Source organism: Botrytis sinoallii (assembly GCF_014898435.1).
Source record: "Botrytis sinoallii strain Bc 23 chromosome Unknown BSIN_026, whole genome shotgun sequence".
Lineage (NCBI taxonomy): Eukaryota > Fungi > Ascomycota > Leotiomycetes > Helotiales > Sclerotiniaceae > Botrytis > Botrytis sinoallii.
Genome location: NW_024066053.1, coordinates 515,090 through 536,502, shown reverse-complemented (window position 1 = coordinate 536,502; position 21,413 = coordinate 515,090). Strand labels below are relative to the sequence as shown.

The 21,413-nt window shown below is 45.8% G+C and overlaps 7 protein-coding genes across 7 annotated transcripts; 3 read left to right on the top strand and 4 right to left on the bottom strand.

Annotated features, from left to right (window-relative positions):
• Positions 1 to 350: 350 nt before the first annotated feature.
• Positions 351 to 2,246, top strand: EAF02_010656 (uncharacterized protein; the record flags this gene model as incomplete). The annotated part of the gene is made up of 5 exons (XM_038906704.1): positions 351 to 597; positions 647 to 701; positions 837 to 1,072; positions 1,130 to 1,386; positions 1,452 to 2,246. 5 exons carry the CDS (start codon positions 351 to 353, stop codon positions 2,244 to 2,246), a joined length of 1,590 nt encoding a protein of 529 aa, XP_038753574.1.
• A 1,009-nt stretch (positions 2,247 to 3,255) lies between these two features.
• Positions 3,256 to 3,875, bottom strand: EAF02_010655 (uncharacterized protein; the record flags this gene model as incomplete). Its single annotated transcript, XM_038906703.1, has 2 exons — positions 3,256 to 3,508; positions 3,592 to 3,875. 2 exons carry the CDS (start codon positions 3,873 to 3,875, stop codon positions 3,256 to 3,258), a joined length of 537 nt encoding a protein of 178 aa, XP_038753573.1.
• Positions 3,876 to 5,183: 1,308 nt separating this feature from the next.
• Positions 5,184 to 6,077, bottom strand: EAF02_010654 (uncharacterized protein; the record flags this gene model as incomplete). The annotated part of the gene is made up of 1 exon (XM_038906702.1): positions 5,184 to 6,077. The coding sequence occupies one exon, from the start codon at positions 6,075 to 6,077 to the stop codon at positions 5,184 to 5,186; it is 894 nt and encodes a 297-aa protein (XP_038753572.1).
• A 1,556-nt stretch (positions 6,078 to 7,633) lies between these two features.
• On the bottom strand, positions 7,634 to 8,887 carry EAF02_010653 (uncharacterized protein; the record flags this gene model as incomplete). Its single annotated transcript, XM_038906701.1, has 1 exon — positions 7,634 to 8,887. One exon carries the CDS (start codon positions 8,885 to 8,887, stop codon positions 7,634 to 7,636), a length of 1,254 nt encoding a protein of 417 aa, XP_038753571.1.
• A 1,622-nt stretch (positions 8,888 to 10,509) lies between these two features.
• On the top strand, positions 10,510 to 15,804 carry EAF02_010652 (uncharacterized protein). The gene is made up of 4 exons (XM_038906700.1): positions 10,510 to 10,873; positions 11,164 to 11,602; positions 11,659 to 15,238; positions 15,289 to 15,804. Exons 1-4 carry the CDS (start codon positions 10,761 to 10,763, stop codon positions 15,570 to 15,572), a joined length of 4,416 nt encoding a protein of 1,471 aa, XP_038753570.1. The 5' UTR covers positions 10,510 to 10,760; the 3' UTR covers positions 15,573 to 15,804.
• Positions 15,805 to 16,040: 236 nt separating this feature from the next.
• EAF02_010651 (uncharacterized protein) lies at positions 16,041 to 18,923 on the top strand (the record flags this gene model as incomplete). Its single annotated transcript, XM_038906699.1, has 1 exon — positions 16,041 to 18,923. One exon carries the CDS (start codon positions 16,041 to 16,043, stop codon positions 18,921 to 18,923), a length of 2,883 nt encoding a protein of 960 aa, XP_038753569.1.
• Positions 18,924 to 19,317: 394 nt separating this feature from the next.
• EAF02_010650 (uncharacterized protein) lies at positions 19,318 to 20,997 on the bottom strand (the record flags this gene model as incomplete). Its single annotated transcript, XM_038906698.1, has 1 exon — positions 19,318 to 20,997. The coding sequence occupies one exon, from the start codon at positions 20,995 to 20,997 to the stop codon at positions 19,318 to 19,320; it is 1,680 nt and encodes a 559-aa protein (XP_038753568.1).
• Between the last annotated feature and the right edge of the window lie 416 nt (positions 20,998 to 21,413).

Genomic DNA, 21,413 nt, shown 5'->3' with positions numbered 1-21,413 from the left:
AGACTTTTCAACTCTAATCGTTACTCTACCCCGTCACCTTCCCCATTTGTCATTCCCCATTCGCCATGCTGTAAACCAACCAACATGTTATAGATATGTTTGATAACACGGGCAAGGTTATGTCAGCCCATCAGCGACCTGCAATAACTCGCACGATGCTTGACTGCCTATGTAGGCTTGAAAAGATTATACAACTCCCGTCATCCATTTCTTCTGGACCCAAATGGTCGACAACCTTTTATATCTTAATATTCAGCTACGCATAGCAAGCTCCTACGGTGAATACTCTAGTTTCTTGAGGCTCTAGGTTCGTCGATCGAGTTCTGGAACAAACTGCAATATCTCCAAGCATGCATAACTCAAGGGAGGACTGGAATGAGTCGCTCGCCTCTAGTAGAGAAAGTTCCAAAGCTGTTGCAGTTGATGAACAAGTCATAACTCCAGCCTACAATTCGCAGAAGATCGAACCAAACATAGTCATTGAAAATGATGCAGCATCACAAGAGAAGATATATCCAAGCGGATGGAAATTCCTTCTTTTCATATTGGGCATCATGGCTCCCGTTTTGGTAGTTGCTCTCGATAACTATATCATATGTAAGCCATGACTGATACCATCTCTGCACAAACACTGATGATATCACAGCAACGGCTATCCCTCGATTAGCAACAGACTTCAAGTCAATCAATTTGACTGGATGGTACAGCAGCTCTTATTTTTTTGACAATCATGGCCTTTCAGCCAGCTCATGGACAGATATTTACATTCTTTCCAGTAAAATGGGCATTCTTGATTAGCATTCTCTGGTTTGAAGTCGGTTCTATCATAAGTGCAGCCGCTCCGAATTCAATTGCCTTCATTTTGGGCGCCTGATTTGTGGTGCAGCTGCAGGAGGAATCTGGTGCGGAACACTTACAATCGTTACCAATGTTGTTCCTCCTGCAAAGCGTTATCTATACGTGTCAGTAGTTACTAGTATGTATGGTGTTTCCTCCGCAGCTGGACCGCTTCTTGGAGGCTTGTTCACAGATTCGAAGCTCACTTGGCGATTCTGCTTTTGGTTGAACCTGCGTAAGTAGTAATCTCTGTTGTAAGCTCTTGCGAGGTTCTGACATTAAATTTAAAAAGCTATCGGTTTTGTTGCCTTCTTTTTGATAGTATTTTTCCTTGAGCCGCCAGAACTATCGGAGCTGGGGAAAAGCCTGACTATAAAGCAAAAGATTCTGAGAATCGACTTCTTGGGCACACTCCTTCTGATTACAGCATTAACCTGCTTTTTTCTCGCAGCTCAATGGGGTGGTACCACATACTCATGGTCTAATTCCAAGGTCTGGGGTTGTATACTTGGATTTTTCCTTCAAATAGCAGCCTTCAGTTATCTCCAGGTTCGGTTCCAAGATCGGTAAGTTTAGATTGAGAGTTTGGATATCGTTCCTAACGTTTCGCTTAGCGCAACAATCCCGATTCAAGCATTACGAAACTTCACAGCCTTACTGTGCCTCCTTTATCAACTTTTCATTTCTATGGTCATAGCAGTACAGATTCACTATTTGCCATTCTACTTTCAGTCCGTACTTGGGCATTCCGCGGCTTCATCCGGAGTCTCACTCTACCTTATGTAATGACGCTACTTTTTTCGCCAATGGCTAGTGGTGCTTATATTACCGCCTATGGTCATTACATCCCAATTATGTATATTGGGGCTTGCCTAGCTGTCGTGGGTTCTGGACTGTTATCTACACTCACTATCGCAAGCAGCCAGGCACAGTATGTGGGCTATCAAGTCATAGTCGCTTTGGGAACCGGAACAGTTCAGCAGATTGCCTTTACAGCTGTGCCTTTAGCACTTCCACCAGCGGACGTAGCTACTGCGAGTGCGCTGGTATCTTTCTGTAATAGTCTTGGGCCGGTAGTAGCCCTTACTGTTGGAAATATCCTCTTCACTAACCTCTTTGGAAGCAAATTGGCAGAAATTCCAGGATTAAATGGGAAGATTACTGCATCAGAAATCAAGGGACTGGTAGACCTTGGAACACTTGTACCAGCCCAGTACGTGGAAAGTGTCAAACAAGCATTGTCGTTCGCGTTGAGCCGGACGCTTGTGTTTGCAATACCAGCTGCAGGATTAGCCGCATGCTGTGGGTTCGTGATCCAGCTTCTTTCTTGGAAAAAGAAAAGAATAAGCAGTCCAGCGTCGGGAGAAATGACAGGAGAAAGGCTTCAGCAGAGTGATGAGAAGGTCTAACTTGTATTCGTACGTGAACTTTCACGCAAATGTCCTTCCTTCATGACAGCTAGTACCGTGCATATATCTCTTGTCTTTTCGAAAGGACCAGAAGACTGTTTCTTTGACTACTAGGAATTTGTGGATAGAAATAGTTCATTGTGAGAGAGCGATGGGGCATTGTCCAAGTTTAGTATTCAGCTCAGCCTGGAATACTCCAGGATGATTTGGGCATATTCGTAAATATCTGGTGTTTCCCTATTAGAAATCACAATAAAGCCTGAAGCTTCTGTCTAGTAATCCTTGTCACGTATCTCCTCACTACAATTCTTTCAAAAATCCAAAAAGAAATCGAGTATCGCTGCTTTGCACAAGCCAATCAACGGCACAGTCTAACAGAGAGGGCTGATATGGAGGCTCTAAAAACTGCGATGGGAATGCAGATCCATTATTGCTCGAGTTATTTGATACTTTCTGCACCACTAATATCGATCACTTGCACCGCAGACTAGTCCAAATGGATAATCAATACTTCTTCGTGATCTTTACGTTTTCATATGACCTCAGGTCATTCAAGCAGTCCTCTCGATAATGAAACCTGGGTATTATTGTATAAGCATAAAAAACGAAAGCATTACAATGGTGAACTCTCTGAAGGTCATAGTAAGGGGTCTAGTCAAGAAGTACTGAGGTAGTGGGTCTTTCTCGCTAACATGTGTAGCATAATAGGAGGCCAATATTTGATACGCTGCTGAAAACTGAGAGGGCTTTGCTATTGAGGGAGTATGATCATCGGGGGTTTGAGATGAAACCGCCCAAAGACTGAAGTTTATACGCTTCCCGCTTAAAAAAATATGAGAAGATAATTCAGCCAAAGCTTATTACTCATACACACAACAACTCTAAAGAAAGTGTCAATACAGGATTTACCCAATATGTATATCTCTACTACAACCCCTATCTATCTCGAATACAGCCTCCTCCCACGCCCTCTCAACAGGATACAACATCCCCCGCCTTTCCCCCTTCTTCACTTAAACCCCAGCTCATCCCCCCCACAAACCCCATCATGTAGAACTCTATACCCCGGCGCTACACCCCCCAAAAACGGAATCTGCACCGTCGCAACCGGTTCATCCAACGACGCCGTCACATGTCCATTCGCACTCTTATCTTGCGTATCCGCTGCCACAATAATACCATTTGCGCCTGCCCCAAAAGTTGCAGTTTGGTTTGTTTCGGGTATGGTGATGACCATTTTTCCGGAGAGAAAAACCACGTATCTGGTTGTTCGGTTACATTTTGTCTTATTTTACATTTTGGATGAGGCAGAAGAGAGGAATGAATGATATGAGAGGGAACAAACTGTGGAGCAGGCGCTACATGGGCAGCGCCGGGGAAATTGGCGGGCAGATATCCATAAGTGGCATTTCCCATCGCGCCCAAATTCTGTAAGGTCATTTCGCTACCGTAACCAGGCTGCTCACTAGAGATAATGGGATCGGTAAGTTGCCAGCATTGGAACATAGAGATGTTGTTTGAGGCGGTGATGGCGGTTAGGTTGAAGTTTGTTGGGACTGCATTGACGGGCAATGGATAGGAGGCGAGAAAGGGGACCGCGAAAAGATATGGAGTGTATTGGGGATGCATTTTGGATCTAAGGGATTGAATTTAGGAATTGAGAATCGGATCACAAGTCTACATATTTCAGTGATACCGACTTTATATACATATGATAATGCCAAAGCTCCCTCACGCAGACGCTAGAATCATGCGGATGCGGGGTACCTATTTTTACCATCCCCGATACTATAGGTTGGTTCTAGATAGGCATATAGTGCTGCATATGCATTGAGCCATTCCCGTAAGATACGCGGGCAGTGATTGGCACTTGATAGTTTAACCTTTACGGCATAGCAACTGATGTCAGCCCCCAGATCTTTGAAGATATGCAGTTCGATCTAGACTTTGAATGCAGTGATTCGTCGATCCAACAGTTGGGTCCAATGTAATTTGAACCTCACCCACCATACGTTTCACCCATCTACAACTCATATATGCAAGATGGTGCAGTTTATGGATAGCCACCAGCTGAATTCGAACCATTCCGACCGAACCAAATCTTTGTAGCAGTGATCATCAAACAAAAGTGCTACTGGTAGAATTCGGATGTGTATGATGCATATGAACAAGGAACTTTGATCTATCTCCTTCCACAATCAGAGTTAGGCGCAGGTAACCTTTTGCATGGAATCTCTACTAAATGAAGTACCAATACTGAAAAGCCCTTCGTGCAGATTATTGCAGCTGTACCATGGACGCGAGTGTTCAGCCTAGTGGTTGTCTTGCACTTGTAGACTGGTGATTGGCTTGTTGGTTGATATAATGCTCCACAGAATTAGACTATCGTCGATTCAAGATCGACCAATTTATAGGAAAGTGCGGGCACTTGCATTAGTCTGTCCAATAATAGAAGGATAGGATGAACAGCTGGAAGCAGGTACAAGTAAACGTGACTTGATGGGTTTTCACCCGTTCTTCGGAGAACAAGCTCCCAGGTTCTCTACAATAATTACATTTCTCACATCAAAGGTAAACAGTGAACGAAAAACAGAAATGAAGGAGACATGGATCTTCATACTGGAAATTGGACTTTGTTTTTTCATCCCTCCTCCATCATATCGCACCGAAGTGCTAACTATCTGAAATGAACTCGTTGAAATATCGTCATGCATTCGTCCCGTCTTCGTATCATAAAAAAGCATATCCAACGCCAAATTCCGCCATGATTCAAGATCCAGTTATCGAGATAACCGAATATAAATGTTTCGCAGAGGCGAACCTCTTGTCCCATTCCTTCCGTTTCATATTCGGTGCCTCGCCACTCCATCCAATACTTCTCGTCGTCATTTATCGTTCGCGCTTTGTGTTTGCACCTCGCTCCACTACCTATCACGCCTAATACCGATCATCATCATGACGTCTTCCATGAGAATGATGAGAATGGCTAGAATGCCTCGAATGACTTCTATGTTCATGTCCATGATGTCCGTGATGTCCATGATCATGATGTCTCGAATGCCTATCCTCTTCATATCCTCCATGTCCACTATACTTTTCATCCCTATATCCACCATGCTGCGAGTGTGATCCCTCACCATCTCTTGGCGGCGAACATTCCCGTCCACTTTGTGCATCCTCATAGTATTCTACATCCCGGTTGTTGTGATCTTTTCTATATTTCTTGACTTTGTTTCCGAGAAATTGTCCAGCAATCATTCCACCAGCTGCATACAAGAGTTTTCCCATTGTGCCGCGACCGGTTTGAGATGCGACACCCCAGCCTCCGGCGGCGCCGAGTCCCATAGATACAAGTCCACGATCGCCTTCAACGGGCTGACCGTTGGCATCGAGTTGTTGGGGCGGGAGATTAGCGCCAGGCTCGTGGTAGGTAGGTGCGCCACCAGGGGGTGCAGAGCCATAGGGAGCGGGTGCGCCATAAGGAGTGGGCGCTGGGGAGTAGCCACGGTTATCGGTGTAGGCGTTTAGTTGTTGGTTTCCGTATGGATCATTCGGAGGAGGGTAGGGGTTTTGTCCATAGGGAGATTGCTGGGGAGGAGCTCCGTAGGGACCTGGAGAGTGTGCTGGAGAAGGACCTGGTGCGCCATATGGTGGTTGAAGGTTCTGAGGTGGGTAGGGATTTTGGGAGTAATTTGGGGCAGGAGGATAGGCGGTGTTGTCCTGACCATATTGAGGTTGTTGAGGATATGGTTGAGGTGGAGCGGCACCGTATGGCTGATGTGGTGGGTAGGGGTTTTGGTTTCCACCACCATAAAAGTCCTGGTTGGACATTCTGTTTGAACTGATTTACTTGGGTTGTTTTCTTTACTTGAATTATATCTTGAGGTTTGAAATGTTTGATGATGTTCGCAACAAGTTTGATGTTTGAATTAAATGAGATGTGAGATCTGATCAATGTAAGCGGAGGAGTAGGCAGCTTAGATGGAGGTGGGTAAGAGGATCTTATATAGGGCAGAGTACAGCACGGATTATGGTAGTGATTGAGGCACAGTTAGGGCAGTGAATCAATCACCTGCAGTCTCGCAAGGGATTCGAGCCACTCAGGCCTAAAAGCCCAATTGGCATAGCTGACGGTGATGAGTGGGGAGCATAGGGCTTATACAAGAACTCTGGTTGGTTCATTAGCAAGTCATGTTCCGAGTTCCGTGGTGAGGGGCAATCTACTGCGCCACGAGTACAAAATTATCCCGGTTAGTCATGCAAATCATGCAATAGATTCCTTCTAGAAGCTTGAAGAACCGTTCTTTGGAGAATGGTCATGGTTCCTGATAATGCTGGCTTGCCGGTATGTTTGAAGTGTTTGATGATGGTTCATCTGTTCTTGTGTAAGTGGATGGTCGCGCGCTGAGTGTGTTGAAAATGATCCAAGCACCTATGTGTCCCAAGACTTCCACACTCATAAATATATTACAATATTGATTGCGTAGGACTTTCAATTAGGCTATTCGCATTCGTATTCATCTCGAAATATGAACCTTTACTAGGTAATCTTGCGAGTAATTTAGCATTTTAATCTATTAATTTCTCCGAACAATAATAAACCATTCTCTAATTACAATACTGACCATACAATACTGACCATCTACCCTCTCGCTTCCAGCCCCTTCATCAAAGACTCATCATCCACACTCAGCCCAATAAGATAAGAAGCAAAAAACGTCATCAACCTCGAAAAGACAAACTGCCACTCTACGCCTTATTGCCAAGCCACGAACCCTCAGCCCCGAGCCACCTTGCGCAACGAATGCCGAATTTCCGTTCTTGGCAATTGTCAATGCTAGGATATATCTTCGCTATCATGTATCATTGCAATAGTTGCTGTATAAACAAATGAACACATGTGTTGTCTATGCAGTATGTTCCACTTTCGAGCCTCGTGATCTTTTTTCGGCGATGATAGGAAAAAAATGAGAGGGGCCAGATTACTGATATCTAAATTATGTACTGTTCTGATTCAGTTGTGTGTCTATTGAGAAAGCGCAGGTTTCCCCGTTCGGTGCCGATTCAGTACCGAGGAGATACTTACTAGATCCGGAGAGTCCGAAATTTCTTCTGTGGGAATCGTGGTCGTGGAAGTGGTCACGAGGTACAAGAGTCATTATCCCCTTGGCATTTTGTGGCATTCAAAGCTATCCACTATGATGTTCGACAGTTGCTGGGTAGGCCATCGTCGAACATCAAGGTAAGAGAAATAGAGTTATGCGATCAAGGCTTACATTGTTTTGCTCGTAATTATATTACTATCCAAATGGTAATCTCATCGAGCCTTATCTCCCCGATTTTCGACAGCATTATTTCCAAAGCTCAATTCCATGTTTAAAAAAAAATCAAACTAATCTAGATCTCCCATACCCATCATCCAGGCCAATGCCGGCCCGCTCATCATAGAAAAACCCACCTCCTTTCATTGCAGCTTGCCTTTGCATCATTTCGTCCGGTCCCATTCCCACCTCACTAACCCAATCTTCTACATATGGAGATTGGTAATTTGTGTTCAAAGGACCGCCATAATTTCGACTACCACCTTGGCTACGGTCATGAGTAGTATAAGGCATCATAGATGGTTCCATTCTCATCGAACGCTGTTCACTCATCTCCCGTTGTAAGTCTGCATTGCTTCCACCCCCCAAAGGAGAACGAGAGTGAATAGATCCATACCGGGACGATGTGAGTGGGCTGTCCATTTCGCCGTGCATCAGAGGATTGGGACTTTGGTGGGGATTGTTATGGTGGAGATGGGGACTCCTCATTGCTATTTCATTTCGCTCGTCGTACATCATTCTAGGTGTAGAACGTTGGGATAGACGTGGAGAATTGGGGTAGTATACGGCTGGCTGATAATCTGGCGTCATGAGATATTCGGGAGGGCCGGGACCTAGGTCCTGGAATTGTCTTCGTGAAATTGGGGTGCGGGGGCTGTAGTATCGAGGCCTTTGAAGGCTAGAATCGGGATAAATATCTTCGTGTAGATGTTGACGGCTTGGATTGTATTGTCCTTGATTCAATGATCTGGTTGCCATATTGCGATTTATCAAGTGCTGGAATGTCCCATGTTGATCCGAATCAATATTTGATTGCAATCTCCTTGTACCGAGTCCTTCAAAGTCTTCTGGACCCAGTGGTGCTGCGCCCAAGATATGATTTCGATCGCGAGAATCTTGTCTACCGAGTCTGAGAGCCTCAAGACCCCTGGGGTTTTGGCCAATATTTCTAGATCTTGGGCCTATTCCTCCCATTGCAAGGGCTTCCAGACCACCCGATCCTTCCAAATATCTTTCATTTGGACTAGAATGATTTCGTTGGAGTAATGGTAAAGACAACCCCGCCGAGGGCGGTGAGTGGTCTCCCATTCTTGGAGATCCTCTAGGAGGATTCATCATTCTGTTCATGGACAATTGGTCTCTAGGACTCAGTTGTCTGGGATTAGGATTAAAATTCGGACAACCTTCCCAATGAACACCGTTCTTCTCATGGCGAATATCGTAGCAGCCGGATGTTGAATCTTGATTGTTACATAAGTGTGAAAGAGCATGTCGGGAACCACGATGAGATCTGCCAAGACCAATACTTTCGAGAAGCATGTTGATAAAAGATTTCGCTTTAGGCTTGGATATTGACTCAATGTTAAGATGCATAAATATGAAATGAAAAGAAAAAGAAAGAAAAGGATTGTGAAGACAGAGGGAGGAAAGATCATAAGCAAACTTCTAGTTCTGTGCCAACCGATACCGGATATGACACTGGACAGCCAGATGTGAGTCAAGATACCTTCTGACGATAAATATATCTATGAAAAGAAAGAATTGATGCTTCGCTTGTTTGCTTTTTGAGGAATCTTGACAAACTGTGATACCTGCTCGTGGTCAAAATCCGCACAACGTGATAGATTGTATGATGACCAGCCAATAGTTTAATTGGATATTTGCATGAGCTACGAGTACAAAGTTCCATAGGTAGAAGAATGATTGCCTACTCAAAAATCATCGTATTGATCTTCCGGGTGAGCAAACAAACATTTTGATACGACTTGGCCCCCAAGTATGGGATCGTCCGATAGCCGGATACCTTTAAAGAATGTACGATGGAGTAGGTGGTGTATGAGAATCATCTAAATCATTTGTTAGACGCGAAAACAGTCTCGTCAAAGCATTCCAGGGCCCGAGTCTAGACAAGTAAAAGCCTCTTTGAGCTTGGCTATTTTTCCTTGTGGTATGTTGCACGATTCTTTGATTAATTCATAGGAAGACCATTTGCGCCGGTTCCCTCGATACAGGAAAGCTTCGTGTTCAGATACAGCAAGCGATACAAGAACGATGTAATAGATAAGTGGTAAAAATAGAATTGAGAACGGGAGATACTTGAAATGATATTCGATTGGTGAAATTTGAGACTTGTCACCATAAATGGCGTTCTTATTAATGCGGGTAGGACAGAAAGCCTAATAAGTATAACTCGCTAAATCATTTGGTCGATCGATAGGTTCAAGTAATGGAGGAGTCGAACAGACGCCTACAAGATAGATAGAAATGGTTGAAGAAATAGATACATAAAGATGCAAGAATTGAATAAATTGAAAGGCAAGTATAAAAGCATAGAAGTAAAGAAATGTATGTGCAAGCTATACGGAATATTATGGGAGATCCAGCAATATAAAGATTTAAATCAAAGTATCGATTCACCAAGAGGGTTGAGTGTAGTCTCCTTTTGATGATATCCGTAGAAAGAGAATATATCACTAGTATCAAAGAACGTACTCCTCCAGTTCCTCGAGGAATACAGCGATAGAAGCAGAAAAAGTGACAAAGTAAGTAAATGATATATGAATGGTTATTGAATATGAGAAGTTGTCCTTATATAGGTATGCAAAGCTATCGAGATCCAGGAAGATGTTGAAAACAAAATCACTCTGTAGGAAGAGAGCGAAAGTTGTTCTTCGTCGTATTAATGGTAAAGAAACAAGAGAAACAAAGGGGTAAAAGAACTTCCCACAGTTACATGCGTATATATACATATATATCTGCGCTTCACATTTTCTTGTTCGCCGATGAGGTTGGCCAAGGACGGTTATGGGATCATTTATTTTGATGTAGATCACGTGAACGCTAAGCCCTAAGCGTACTAACTCCTTGGAGCTACTGACCTTCGACGTTTCTTGCCCTTAACAACTTCCTTCGCTTTTTTTGTACGAAATTCGAGGTTCCTCAAATATCCAGAAGAAACAGTCGCCCCCGCAAATTCACGAAGAAAATTCAATCTTAAATCAATATCATAAGATATTCATTTACAGATAACTTAATCCTTCTCTACAATCTTTGAACAATACTTACTGCATATTTAAAGTTGTGCGCATTATCCGCATTCAATCTAAAAAGTCGCCGCGCGATCAAAACTTTTACATCATACACACTTCCTTCCTCATTGTGACAACAAGAGAAAGCTACCAACAAAATCAATATGCCTTCGCAAATGCCGTCAAGTTTTGCTTCTGCAGCAGCAGCGGCTGCAGGTTCAGGTTCGAGTCGCGATTCTCGAACGGGAAGGAACGAAAGTGCTCGTGGTAATGAATGGTACGTTTGATTCCTTCACACAGTGTGTCTTGAAAATTCATTGCAATCGCTTTATTGCTATAATTGAGTCATTTTGGTAAAAATTATATCTACATTCATTATGATTTCTCTGTCCCTTTGACCCAATTACTTTCTTGGGTGTTCGGTGGTTTGAAAATTCCAGACGTCATTACCACCAAACCCTTCTTGGGGTTAGATCATATTTACGAAATGCATTCAATCACCATAGAAGACATTCGTCGTCTCTTAAGTCAATCAGACTCAGGTACTAATATAATCTCACGCTATAGGGCCAGGAGAGATACTAGATCTACCAACGGAAGTGGAAGTGGCACACTGACCTTCCGTCGTTCTTCCAACGCTCCTCATACATCATCCGCACAAGCAGAAAATCTCCCAGCACACAGTTTCGAAGCTTCCGATGACGTACCACAACAACCAACTCAATCATATGAGCCATCTGTTCCAGCAGATCTTCGTTATCCGAAAAATCATTTATTGGATTTATACCAAAAACACCGAGAGGCTAAAGATTCCGGCGCGCGCAATGGCGACGTCTCAAGACTTTATGTTGAAGGCTGGAACCCTGGTCAGTCGAATGGAACAAATGGCCGAGCATGGGGTAAGGTCACCGATGGTAGAGAGACCCATGGTCCAGATGCATGCTGGGATATGAGTGGTAGTCAGAGACCAGTTTCATTGGAAGAAATGACTGAAGAGGAGAAAATCGTCAGTTCACCTACCTAGCATCTCGCCGCAGTAATCAATACTAATCTCTACATTAGCTTTTCACTACCGACGTTAATTCTCCCATGAAACCACCACCTCAGAATCAGAATAAGGGCTCGAACGAACAAGGATCTAATACAAATGGCCGCAAAACCTCGGTTTCTCATGGCTCTGGCAACTCCAATTTCGCAGTTTCTTCGCCCGCATCAAGCAGACCAGGTACGCGCCGCAGGGAGACGAGTGATGCGGTCCCGTTCGCTGCTGGGTTAGGATCTCCTGCCGGGACTGGCCGATTTCCCAGAGACGAGTCCTCTCCGTTTTTTACTCGTAAACTCACGGATTTGAAGGATGATGGAGACGATAGAGTGGATGAACCCAAAAGTTCCTTACCATTTGGTCCCTTGATGCGTTCTAATACAGGCGGGGCTAACTTGGGAAGTGCGCCACTATCTCCCTGGGGACTAGCGACTACAAGTGCAACGATGACTCCAATGGGAACCTTCGGTGCATTTGCGATGCCAACTCCGACAACTCCTAGTGAGAAACGACCAGGATTTGGAAGCATTCGAGGAGAGAGTCGACTTGCACATCTTATGCCGAAAGAAAACTCGGAGGATAGCGCGTCGCAGCCTGCCGAGCGTTCATGGAGAACTAGACCTCGAACCGATACGGATCCATTTGGCGAGGACAGTGTCCCTAGCGGCAGCGCTGGTCTCGGAGGTGGTCAAGATACTAGCCCAACCTTGAATCCTCAGCGAAAGGCTCCAGGGCTTGATACCCCAATCCGTGTACTATCGAGTGACTTCGGGATGTCTGATATGCCTGGCTTCCGAGATGCCCAATTACGTGCTCAAAGCCACCAGACACCGCAAGGACAACATTTCAATGAGCCATTGAGTCCCGATACTAACCCGTATCGCAGCCCACCCGAGGAACGGAGACACGATGATAATTCCTTTGACGATGACAATTCTCATGAGCGACCTCAACCATTAGGAGGTATCCCAGAGCACACACCAAATGCGTTTAGCAATCTTTCTAGAAATTTTGGTAGTGGTGCCTTCGACGGGAGCGATCGTAGCCAAACATCTAGTGTTGTAGGTGGGGTTTCCCGAGGACCATTCGCAGCTTTAGTGGGACTTCCGTCATTGAGCAATGTTGGTGGTATGGGGGGCTGGCCTACAACTAACAACATGGTATCTACACCGGACCGTGAAAGTCGATCTGTATTCCCAAGCGCATTTGGAAACTCTATATTTGGACCCATGGGCGAGATACCATCGCCAGTCCATAGCTCTATGGGAGGGGGTATGTTTGGGCACGGAAACCCAATGGGCTCTATCGGGCGTGGAAGTAAGCTTGGGTCTTTGTTCCCTCCAGCCATGCAGGCTCAGATGCAAGGTGTAGAGAACGACAATTCTGGTGAAATAGGAGATATCCGACAAAACAGTGCATTTGGAGCGATTGGCCGAACCCAATTGCACCATGGTAATTTCTATGGACCAGAACCTCGAACCCAGGAGCCATTCTCAGCAGCGGAGTCTCAGCCTAGTGCAACCATCCCACAAGCTCCTTCGGCTCAATCTAATTACCAACAAACCCAAAATGGACCTGACTCTGCTCCTGGCCAACTTCCAAACTCTCAACAACGTATGATGGTTATGCCGGATAGAATGCGATGGATTTATCTTGATTCTCAAGGACAGCCTCAAGGCCCGTGGTCTGGGCTGGAAATGCATGATTGGTATAAAGCCTCATTCTTTACTGCCGACCTCTCGGTCAGAAAACAGGAAGATACTGAGTTTGAACCTCTTGGTCAGCTCATTCGTCGCATTGGAAACTCTCGTGAACCATTCCTTGTGCCTCAGATTGGCATCCAGCATGGACCTCCTACTACTCAAGCTACCCCTTTTGCCTCCGCCGCTACAGCTCCTACTGTTCAACCTGGATCTGTCCAACCTCCATTTGCCGGAGCATTCCCAAGCTTCGGTACTACATTGACAGCTGAGCAGCAAAACAATTTGGAGAGACGTAAGCAAGAGGAACAGTACCTCATGGCTAGACAGAGGGAGTTCTTGGCGGCTCAACAGGTTAACATGAAGCAAATGCAAATGGGCGGCCTTCCTTCGACCTTGCACCACCATTCAAGTGCACATAGCTTGCAAAGTCAACCCAGCTTCGGTAGCATGACATCGCCAATTTCCATGCCACCTCAACCTCCAATGCCTGGTGGATTTTTCGAGTCCGGCCCCAGACCAGGTCTGTCGCAGATGATGGGGGGTATGTCCAGTGAGTTTCTTCACGATGACTTAGCTCGCCTTGGTCTCCAAGATCGACAACAACCTGGAGCAGTCGGTGCGCCAACCTCTCAAGCTCAGCAAATCAATGCACTTTTTGGCCAGCCTCAACACATTGGCGCTCAACGAGAGGCCCCTAGAGCAGAGCCGAATGACCCCGAAGGTTTTGTAGCTCGTCTTCGACAATTTAATCAGCTTAGAGCCGAGCATGATGCAGACGAAGCTGCACAATCCTCCACAAATGAGGATCCCACTCCTCAGCCAGCGGAAGTTGAAGCGAAACCCGAAGAGCAACAATCACAATCTCAAGAAGAGGAGAGTGTGGTGGAGGAAGCACCTACACCAAAATCCCCCGAGGTCCTCTCTTTAACTCAACAAATCAAGGATCAACAAGCTTCAGCCGCATCAGCACCACCCAAGCAATCTCCAATTTCGGCCCCTCAACCCGAATCTCCTTGGACCAAGGTGAATACCAGCCTTCCAATGCCTTTCCCCCCTCCGGCACAATCAACGACCCCTCTTCCTGCTCCAACAGCACAACGAGGAGGTCGCTCCGGCCTGCCTGATTCCTTACATGCGGAAGTCCAATCGCGTTCTGAGACTCCTGAAGCAGTTAGCGCTGGACCAACCCTTGCACCATGGGCTGTTCAACCTGTCGAGGCTCCTAAAGGCCCTTCTCTAAAAGAGATTCAAGAAGCCGAAGCAAAGAAGGCTGCTCAAGCAGAGGAGGTTGCCGCTGCTGCTCGTCGTGCTTTACACGAACAAGAAATGAAGATGCTCGCTAGTCAACCAGCTGCACCAGCTCCAGGTCTCCCAACCACGTCCACCTGGGGTGCCATAGCCACACCTACAACCCCTTCTAATGCTTCATCTGTTTGGGCTAAGCCGGTTGCTGCCAAAACTCCTGTAACTGCAACTTCTTCCAAGAAGACTCTCGCAGATATCCAAAGAGAGGAGGAATTGCGCAAGAAGAAGCTTGCCGCTACTGCAGCAGTATCTCAACCTTCTCCTGTTGCGGGTGGTAAACGCTACGCTGATCTGGCAAGCAAGCCATCCGTAACCACTCCTGCCATGGGAGGAGGCTGGTCTACCGTCGGCGCTGCTGGAAAGGTTAAGATTCCAACAGGACCGTCAGCTGCAACTTCACCTGTCCCAACTCGTGCTCCCAGTACTGCTTCTGTAGCTAGTCCTGCCGTTCGAACAATAAGACCAACACCATCCGCTCGCAGCGTAACTATGGCTGGTACTCAGGCTGGTGGCAATACTGCCAATGAAGAGTTCAAGAAATGGACAAAGGCTACTTTGAGTGGCAAAGAAGGTCTTAATTCTGATATTGATGGTGAGCTGAAATTGATCTTAAATACATTTGTCAAACTAACGTATCTCTAGTTGATGTTTTCATGAATATGTTGTCTTCATTCCCGGATGAAGCTAGTATTATTGCAGATGTTGTGTATACTAATTCCCGTGTGATGGACGGCCGTCGCTTTGCCGAGGAATACATTCGTCGCCACAAATTGGCTGACAAGGGTATTGTTGAGCCTGCAAATACTGGATCGAATGATAAGTCCAGTGGAGGTGGCTGGAGTGAAGTTGCCAAGAAGGGTCCACCAAAGGAGGAACCCACGGCTGGTTTCAAAGTTGTTCCCACCAAGAAGAAAGGAAAGAAATGAGGGATTATATGATAGTAACTGATTGAGCCTCTCTGTATTATGGATAGCTTTGTCTGAGTAGCGATTTTGTATTACAGGCTGGATTGTTCTTATTTGTCATCTATCAATTCATGATTACCATGTTGACTGACTGACCACCTGCTGCACTAGCGAAAGAGCAAATAACTACATTTTGCAGTAGGAATAGTGTCTAAGGAACATCAATGTAAAAGTTGACCGCATATGAATGTTATGAGTGAGCTCTCTTCCAATGTTTCTCGAATGATATGTGAATCTTTCAACGATTGAATTTTGAAGTCCACCGGTACATGGATTACATGAAATATGAAGTCCGATTTACGAGGTATTTATTGCTTGATGTTTGGAAATCATCGCTTACAAATCATTTCACCCGACCTTGATAAATTTTCCCACATGAAAAAAAAAAGAATTGAAGCCCAATACAACAACAACAAAAATATATTCATTATGTCTTTCGCCTCAGATCTGTCTACCGGCGGCAAAGGTGGTACATTGGATGCTTTATTGTTCAATTTAGAGCAATTAAAAGAACTTGAAGCTGTATCAGAAATTGTCACAAATTATCTCAGTGGAGATTACAAAGCCGTCCTCCGTACGCCCACTGCGCAGATTCTGATACAAATCTTAGCAGAGAACGTTCATCTTTCCAAGGAAGATCAAACTCTTGCTCTCAAAGATGCAAATCTTCAAAATCGGGAAGTCATTCTTTACACATTCATCACGGGATTGGCAGCGTTTAACGCATTCCTCCAAACAAATGTTACGGGACCTTCAGTAGATTTTGGAGATGTTTTTCAAAGCTCGGAATGGAATGCTGGTGAGCTGAGAGAGAAATGCTTGAGGAGTTTGGATGTGGATGGTGTGAGTGTTTATCAATATATTCCCAAGGTGGAATTATTTTGTCTGGCAAGATATATCTTTACGGTCGTTTTCCCAAGACGTTCTTGGGTGAAAACTTGGGACTGTAAGTGGATGAGGATTAGAATCAATGCTTATCACCAACGATTGTTGAGTGGATATTCGATGAATGGGAGAATGAGTGATTCGACGGTCTTGCAGGATTTGATTGAACAGGATTTGAAGGATTTGGAAAATGAGGTGTTTGTAGAGGAAAGTCCATTTGGAACGGATGCGAAGGTTATGTTGTTGTTGGAGAAAGCCCAGATTTATATTATGGAAGGCTTGGATTTGAAGGCTAGAGAGAATGTGAAGAAAGCTAGTGAGGTTTCGGGATTTGAGTATGCTCTTTCTGGAGCTTTGGGAAAGAGGACAAAGTTTCAGCAGACTGATATTTCGCAATTGGTTGTTTATGCAAAGAGTAGAGAGGATGATGCGAGTACCAAGGTTGTGGAATCGGCCGAAAAATCAGAGGAAAAGGCTCTGTCATCTGATGTGGAGCCGGAAAGTACAACTGGTCCTCAAGCGTTGGATTTGAACGATGACACATTATTGGAGTCTATTGAGTTTGCCAAAACACCGTCCGACAAAGTGGACAGCTCCAATTTGCCGGCAACTTTAGCTGGCATGAAACCAGATGAGCAACCACAACTTCATCCTCTGGATCAGATTGCCTTGTTGACAGAAGCTACCCTCAAGGATACTCTGTCTCCTCTTGACAAGTTGAACAGCGAAGAGATCCTACCATACGCTGTTCGTGTCCTCTCAGATAAACCCACAAATTGGCAAATTTATACGCAAGCTCTGTTGGTCCGAAGTAGAATCGAAGCCCACAGATCCAGAACTCAAGAAAGATCTGTTCTTCAACTACAAGTCATCGTAGATCAAATTATTGCCGATACACAAGAATCTACACCAACAGCAGATGCCGACGGAGTCCCACAAATTCAAGTAACGTCTTTCCTTCCACGAGCCAAAGCCGGCGAATCTGCTCCGGTTACCGAGAGATTGAGATACGTCAATCAACTTAACACACCCACAAGATGGGAAATCGAAACTGAACTCGCATTCGCATGGTCCAATGCCGGCTCCCTCGTCAGTGCTCTCGAAATCTTCAAGAGACTAAAGATGTGGGCGGAAGTAGCATTATGTTATCATTCGGTCGCCCAAGAAGACAAAGCTCGACAAATTGTCCGAAGACAACTCTACTACTCTTCGCAAGGCGCAGAAATGGACAAATACGACATCGATGCCGATGCTGTCGTCAAAGAGCAATGGGATGGAGAAATGCGCACTCCCCCTCCACCCCACGCACCCCGTCTCTGGTGTATCCTAGGAGATCTTGACCAAGATCCAACCTGCTGGCAACGCGCGTGGGAAATCTCCAAACAACGCTATGCGCGTGCTCAACGCACACTTGGAGATTACTACACGCGAAAAAACGATCTCGCAGCGGCCCGCGAAGCCTACCTCGCTTCCGTGGTTGTAAATCGTCAAAACAACGATACCTGGTCTCGACTCGGTGATATCGATCTGAAAACTGGAAACTGGGATGGCGCCATTATCGCTTTCCAACAAAGTATCATGATCGATGATACCGATGCAAAGACATACAGCAATCTCGGCTCCGCACTACTATCCAAACACGACGAACTTGTTTCCTTGCAAAAAATTGCCAAGAAGGAAGAAGCATCCACCGATATTCCAGATGACGAAGAAATTGACTTTTCGCTCGACAAAAGCGATAGATCTAATGATCCCAAAGAAATCCTCAGACAAGCTCTCATGGCCTACAAACGAGGCGCGGCCATTGCCCATGGCAATTGGAAAATCTGGGATAACGTCATCACGATCGCTACACGCATGAGTCCCCCTGCTTTCCCCGAGATTCTCATGGGTCTGCGCAATATCCTGCGCATTCGCGCACCCAATGTCGGCGAATACGCAATCGATATGGATATCCTCTCTTCTCTCGTGATCGAAGTCGTCAGTCGGGATAAGACAGATGAAGTCGGTTCCTCGGGGGAAACAGGTATCTGGGTGCCCAAACGGGGAACGCTCGCGCGAGCTGTTATCGAAATGATGGATCGGGACATCATTCCTCTGATTACGAAGAGGGTAGAATTGTACGAGATGGTGGAGAAATTGCGATTGTGGCAGCGGGATTATAAGGGGGCGTTGGAGGCGGCGGAGAAGGCGTGGAGGATGAGTATGAATGAGGAGGGGTGGTTGGAGAAGGAGGAGCTGTGGATGAGTGTTGTGGGGACGACGGAGAGATTGGTGGGTGCGTATGAGAATTTTGGGGAGGAGGGAAAGTGGAAGGGGAAGGCGAGGAGTGCGGTTAGGGGGGTTATGGGGAAGGGGAGGGATTTCTGGGAGGGGACGAAGGGGTGGGAGACGTTGGAGGGGTTGATGGAGGATTTGAAGGCGTAGTGCGTAGGCATGAGTGGTTGTTGATAGAGAGTGAATGAGTCCTTTATCTAAGTGTCATGAGAAGATTTACATAGGAATGCTGGAAGGGGGACCAAAAAAAGGAAAAATAAATTTAGACAGATTTGCTTCCAAAAGCTATTAGAAGACTAACGAATACATGATCAACACACAGCGGGACAAATGTTTCGAAACGTGGAATGATTGTAAATGCATGTGTTTATCATATATAACCAGGATTCCAACATCCACATCATGCTACTAGAAAGTACAATTTAACTCACACAAACATAAAAGCTCATCTTATCGAAAGAAGTCTGCATACGAGTTGCAGGTTGAATGTTTTTTCTATCGTCTCAACACTCGTCTATCTATATACGAGTCTAATCATGCGAGTTTAGCCAATAGCATGTTCCTCTGCGCCTTCTCTTCTATTTTCCTTCCCTTCGCTCCCACCAAAAGCTCCACCGTCCAATATGATATTTTCATTATCATCCATATCATCTTGTACCCTCCTCCACGTTTTCTTCTTTCTGACAACTTCTTCCTCACTATTACCACCATCTCCTTCAGTCTCCTTCTCCTTGCCCTTTCCCTCTACCTTCTTCGCGGTCCAAACAGGCTTAATTAGACCCCCCAACAACGGATTTCTACTAAACGTGCCTCCTCCCACATTTCCCGCGCCCGCAGTTTCCAGCGCCTGAAAATCCTCCACCTCCTCTTCCCCCTCACTCTCAAACTTCGGCGCCTCAATCTTGGCCATCCTCTTCACAATCTTCCCGCCCACCAAATCCACACTAACAACCTGTCTCCTCTTCTCATACTCCGGTTTGGCATTCCACTCCTGCTCCGCCAAAACCCTCTGCTGCCTCTTCAACTCCCTCGCTCTCTCCGCCGGGCTCGCCCACATCCCCCCCATCCCACTTCCTCCTCCGACCGCCACACTCGCCGCAAGACTCGTATCGAAATCCGCAGCTTCATCTCGAACCGTTGTACGCTTCGCGTTCTGGGCCTGGAACCCCAGTAACCTATCACGATGTTCCTTTGCTTTTTGTTCCGCAGGCGTCATATCATTGGTTTTGGGTGCCGAAAAGGGCGCAGGTGTACGGGATACCTCGGCGCGGCGATGCGATGAGGCGTCTAGACGTTGTTTTTCCACTCCGCGCTCTTCCCGCAATGTGCGAATCATGGATTGTATTTCATCTTTCCCTAGGATATCTGCTCCGCAGAAAGTACAAGGACCCAGTCCCTCTTTCACACAGATGACTTTTCCACATGCGAGACAATTTGGCGCCGCGGCCAGCAATGGATGTCGCGTGGCTATACAGTTGCACCTCCGTTTTGTGGGATCCGACGAGGTCAGCGAAGCATTGGTCGAGATTTCCAGGGTGCGGATTGCGGCGTCGAGATCGGAGAGGACGGTTGAGGCACCGTGCATGGCGTTTCCGCCGGTGATGTTTATTTTGGTTTTTGGGGCGGGCGAGGCATTGCGAGAGGGGTTTTGAGAGGCGGCGCGAGAGGAGGCGCTGGATTTGGATTTCTTGCCGAAGTCAGATATCAGGGTGCCGGCTGCTGAGGGAGGGGGGCGAGGAATGGGTGCTTGGATTGCGGAGGGGGTAGGGTCGAGGGTGAAGGCATTAGGAGATGCTGAGGCTTTGGAGGAGGATACGGGTGTGGATTTGCGGGATACGTAGTCATCTTCGTCTTTCTTTTTGTATGCGGTTCCCTGCCCTGTATACGTCTCTTGCACTTGTCGTGGTGCTGGTGTATGAATGGGAGCCTTCTTCTTTTTAGGTCCTCGGGTTGATTTAGGGACGCCGGATGTAGATCCTTGTGTTGAAGATTGTGCTGAAGCTTGTGAGTATGTTTGTGCCTGTGGTGGAGTGGCTTTCGCAGTAGGATTTTGTCGTCTGGAATTGAATGAAGAGATGAATTCGATGCTTCCAGGTGATTCTCCTAATAGATCGATGAAATGGTCTTGAGCGGCGGGTTTAGAAAGTGTGTTTGCGTAGTCTATTACTTGCTTTAAATCTTCCTCTGGTAGAGGTAAGAGGTTTCGCAATTGTGCGAGAGACATGGTTACTCTCTTTGTATGGTATTGGAAAGACGACGTCAAGTTGATATACCACTACAAATGTTGATGAGAGTATTGATCAGTTTATTTTGGTTGAAGGTGCGGCACGGTCCGTAAAATCATTGGCGTCATCATTGAAGAAAGTAGTGGGGTAATCTAACCGGTTACCTTAGCCCGTCTGAAGTTTCAATATGATAGTGATGATAGTGAGTATTATATCGCTGGATGAAAAGATGTCTAATTGCTATCAATATAGTCTTTTTGGTGAGTCTAAATATCAAATCATGAAAAATATAACTCACTCAACAGAATAAAGCTCCTACAAATCAATATTTAATAACAACAACGAGGTATAATCATAGATCTCATGCTACGAAGTGATCGTCGTCTAATTTATAGAATAGAGATACATACGACGG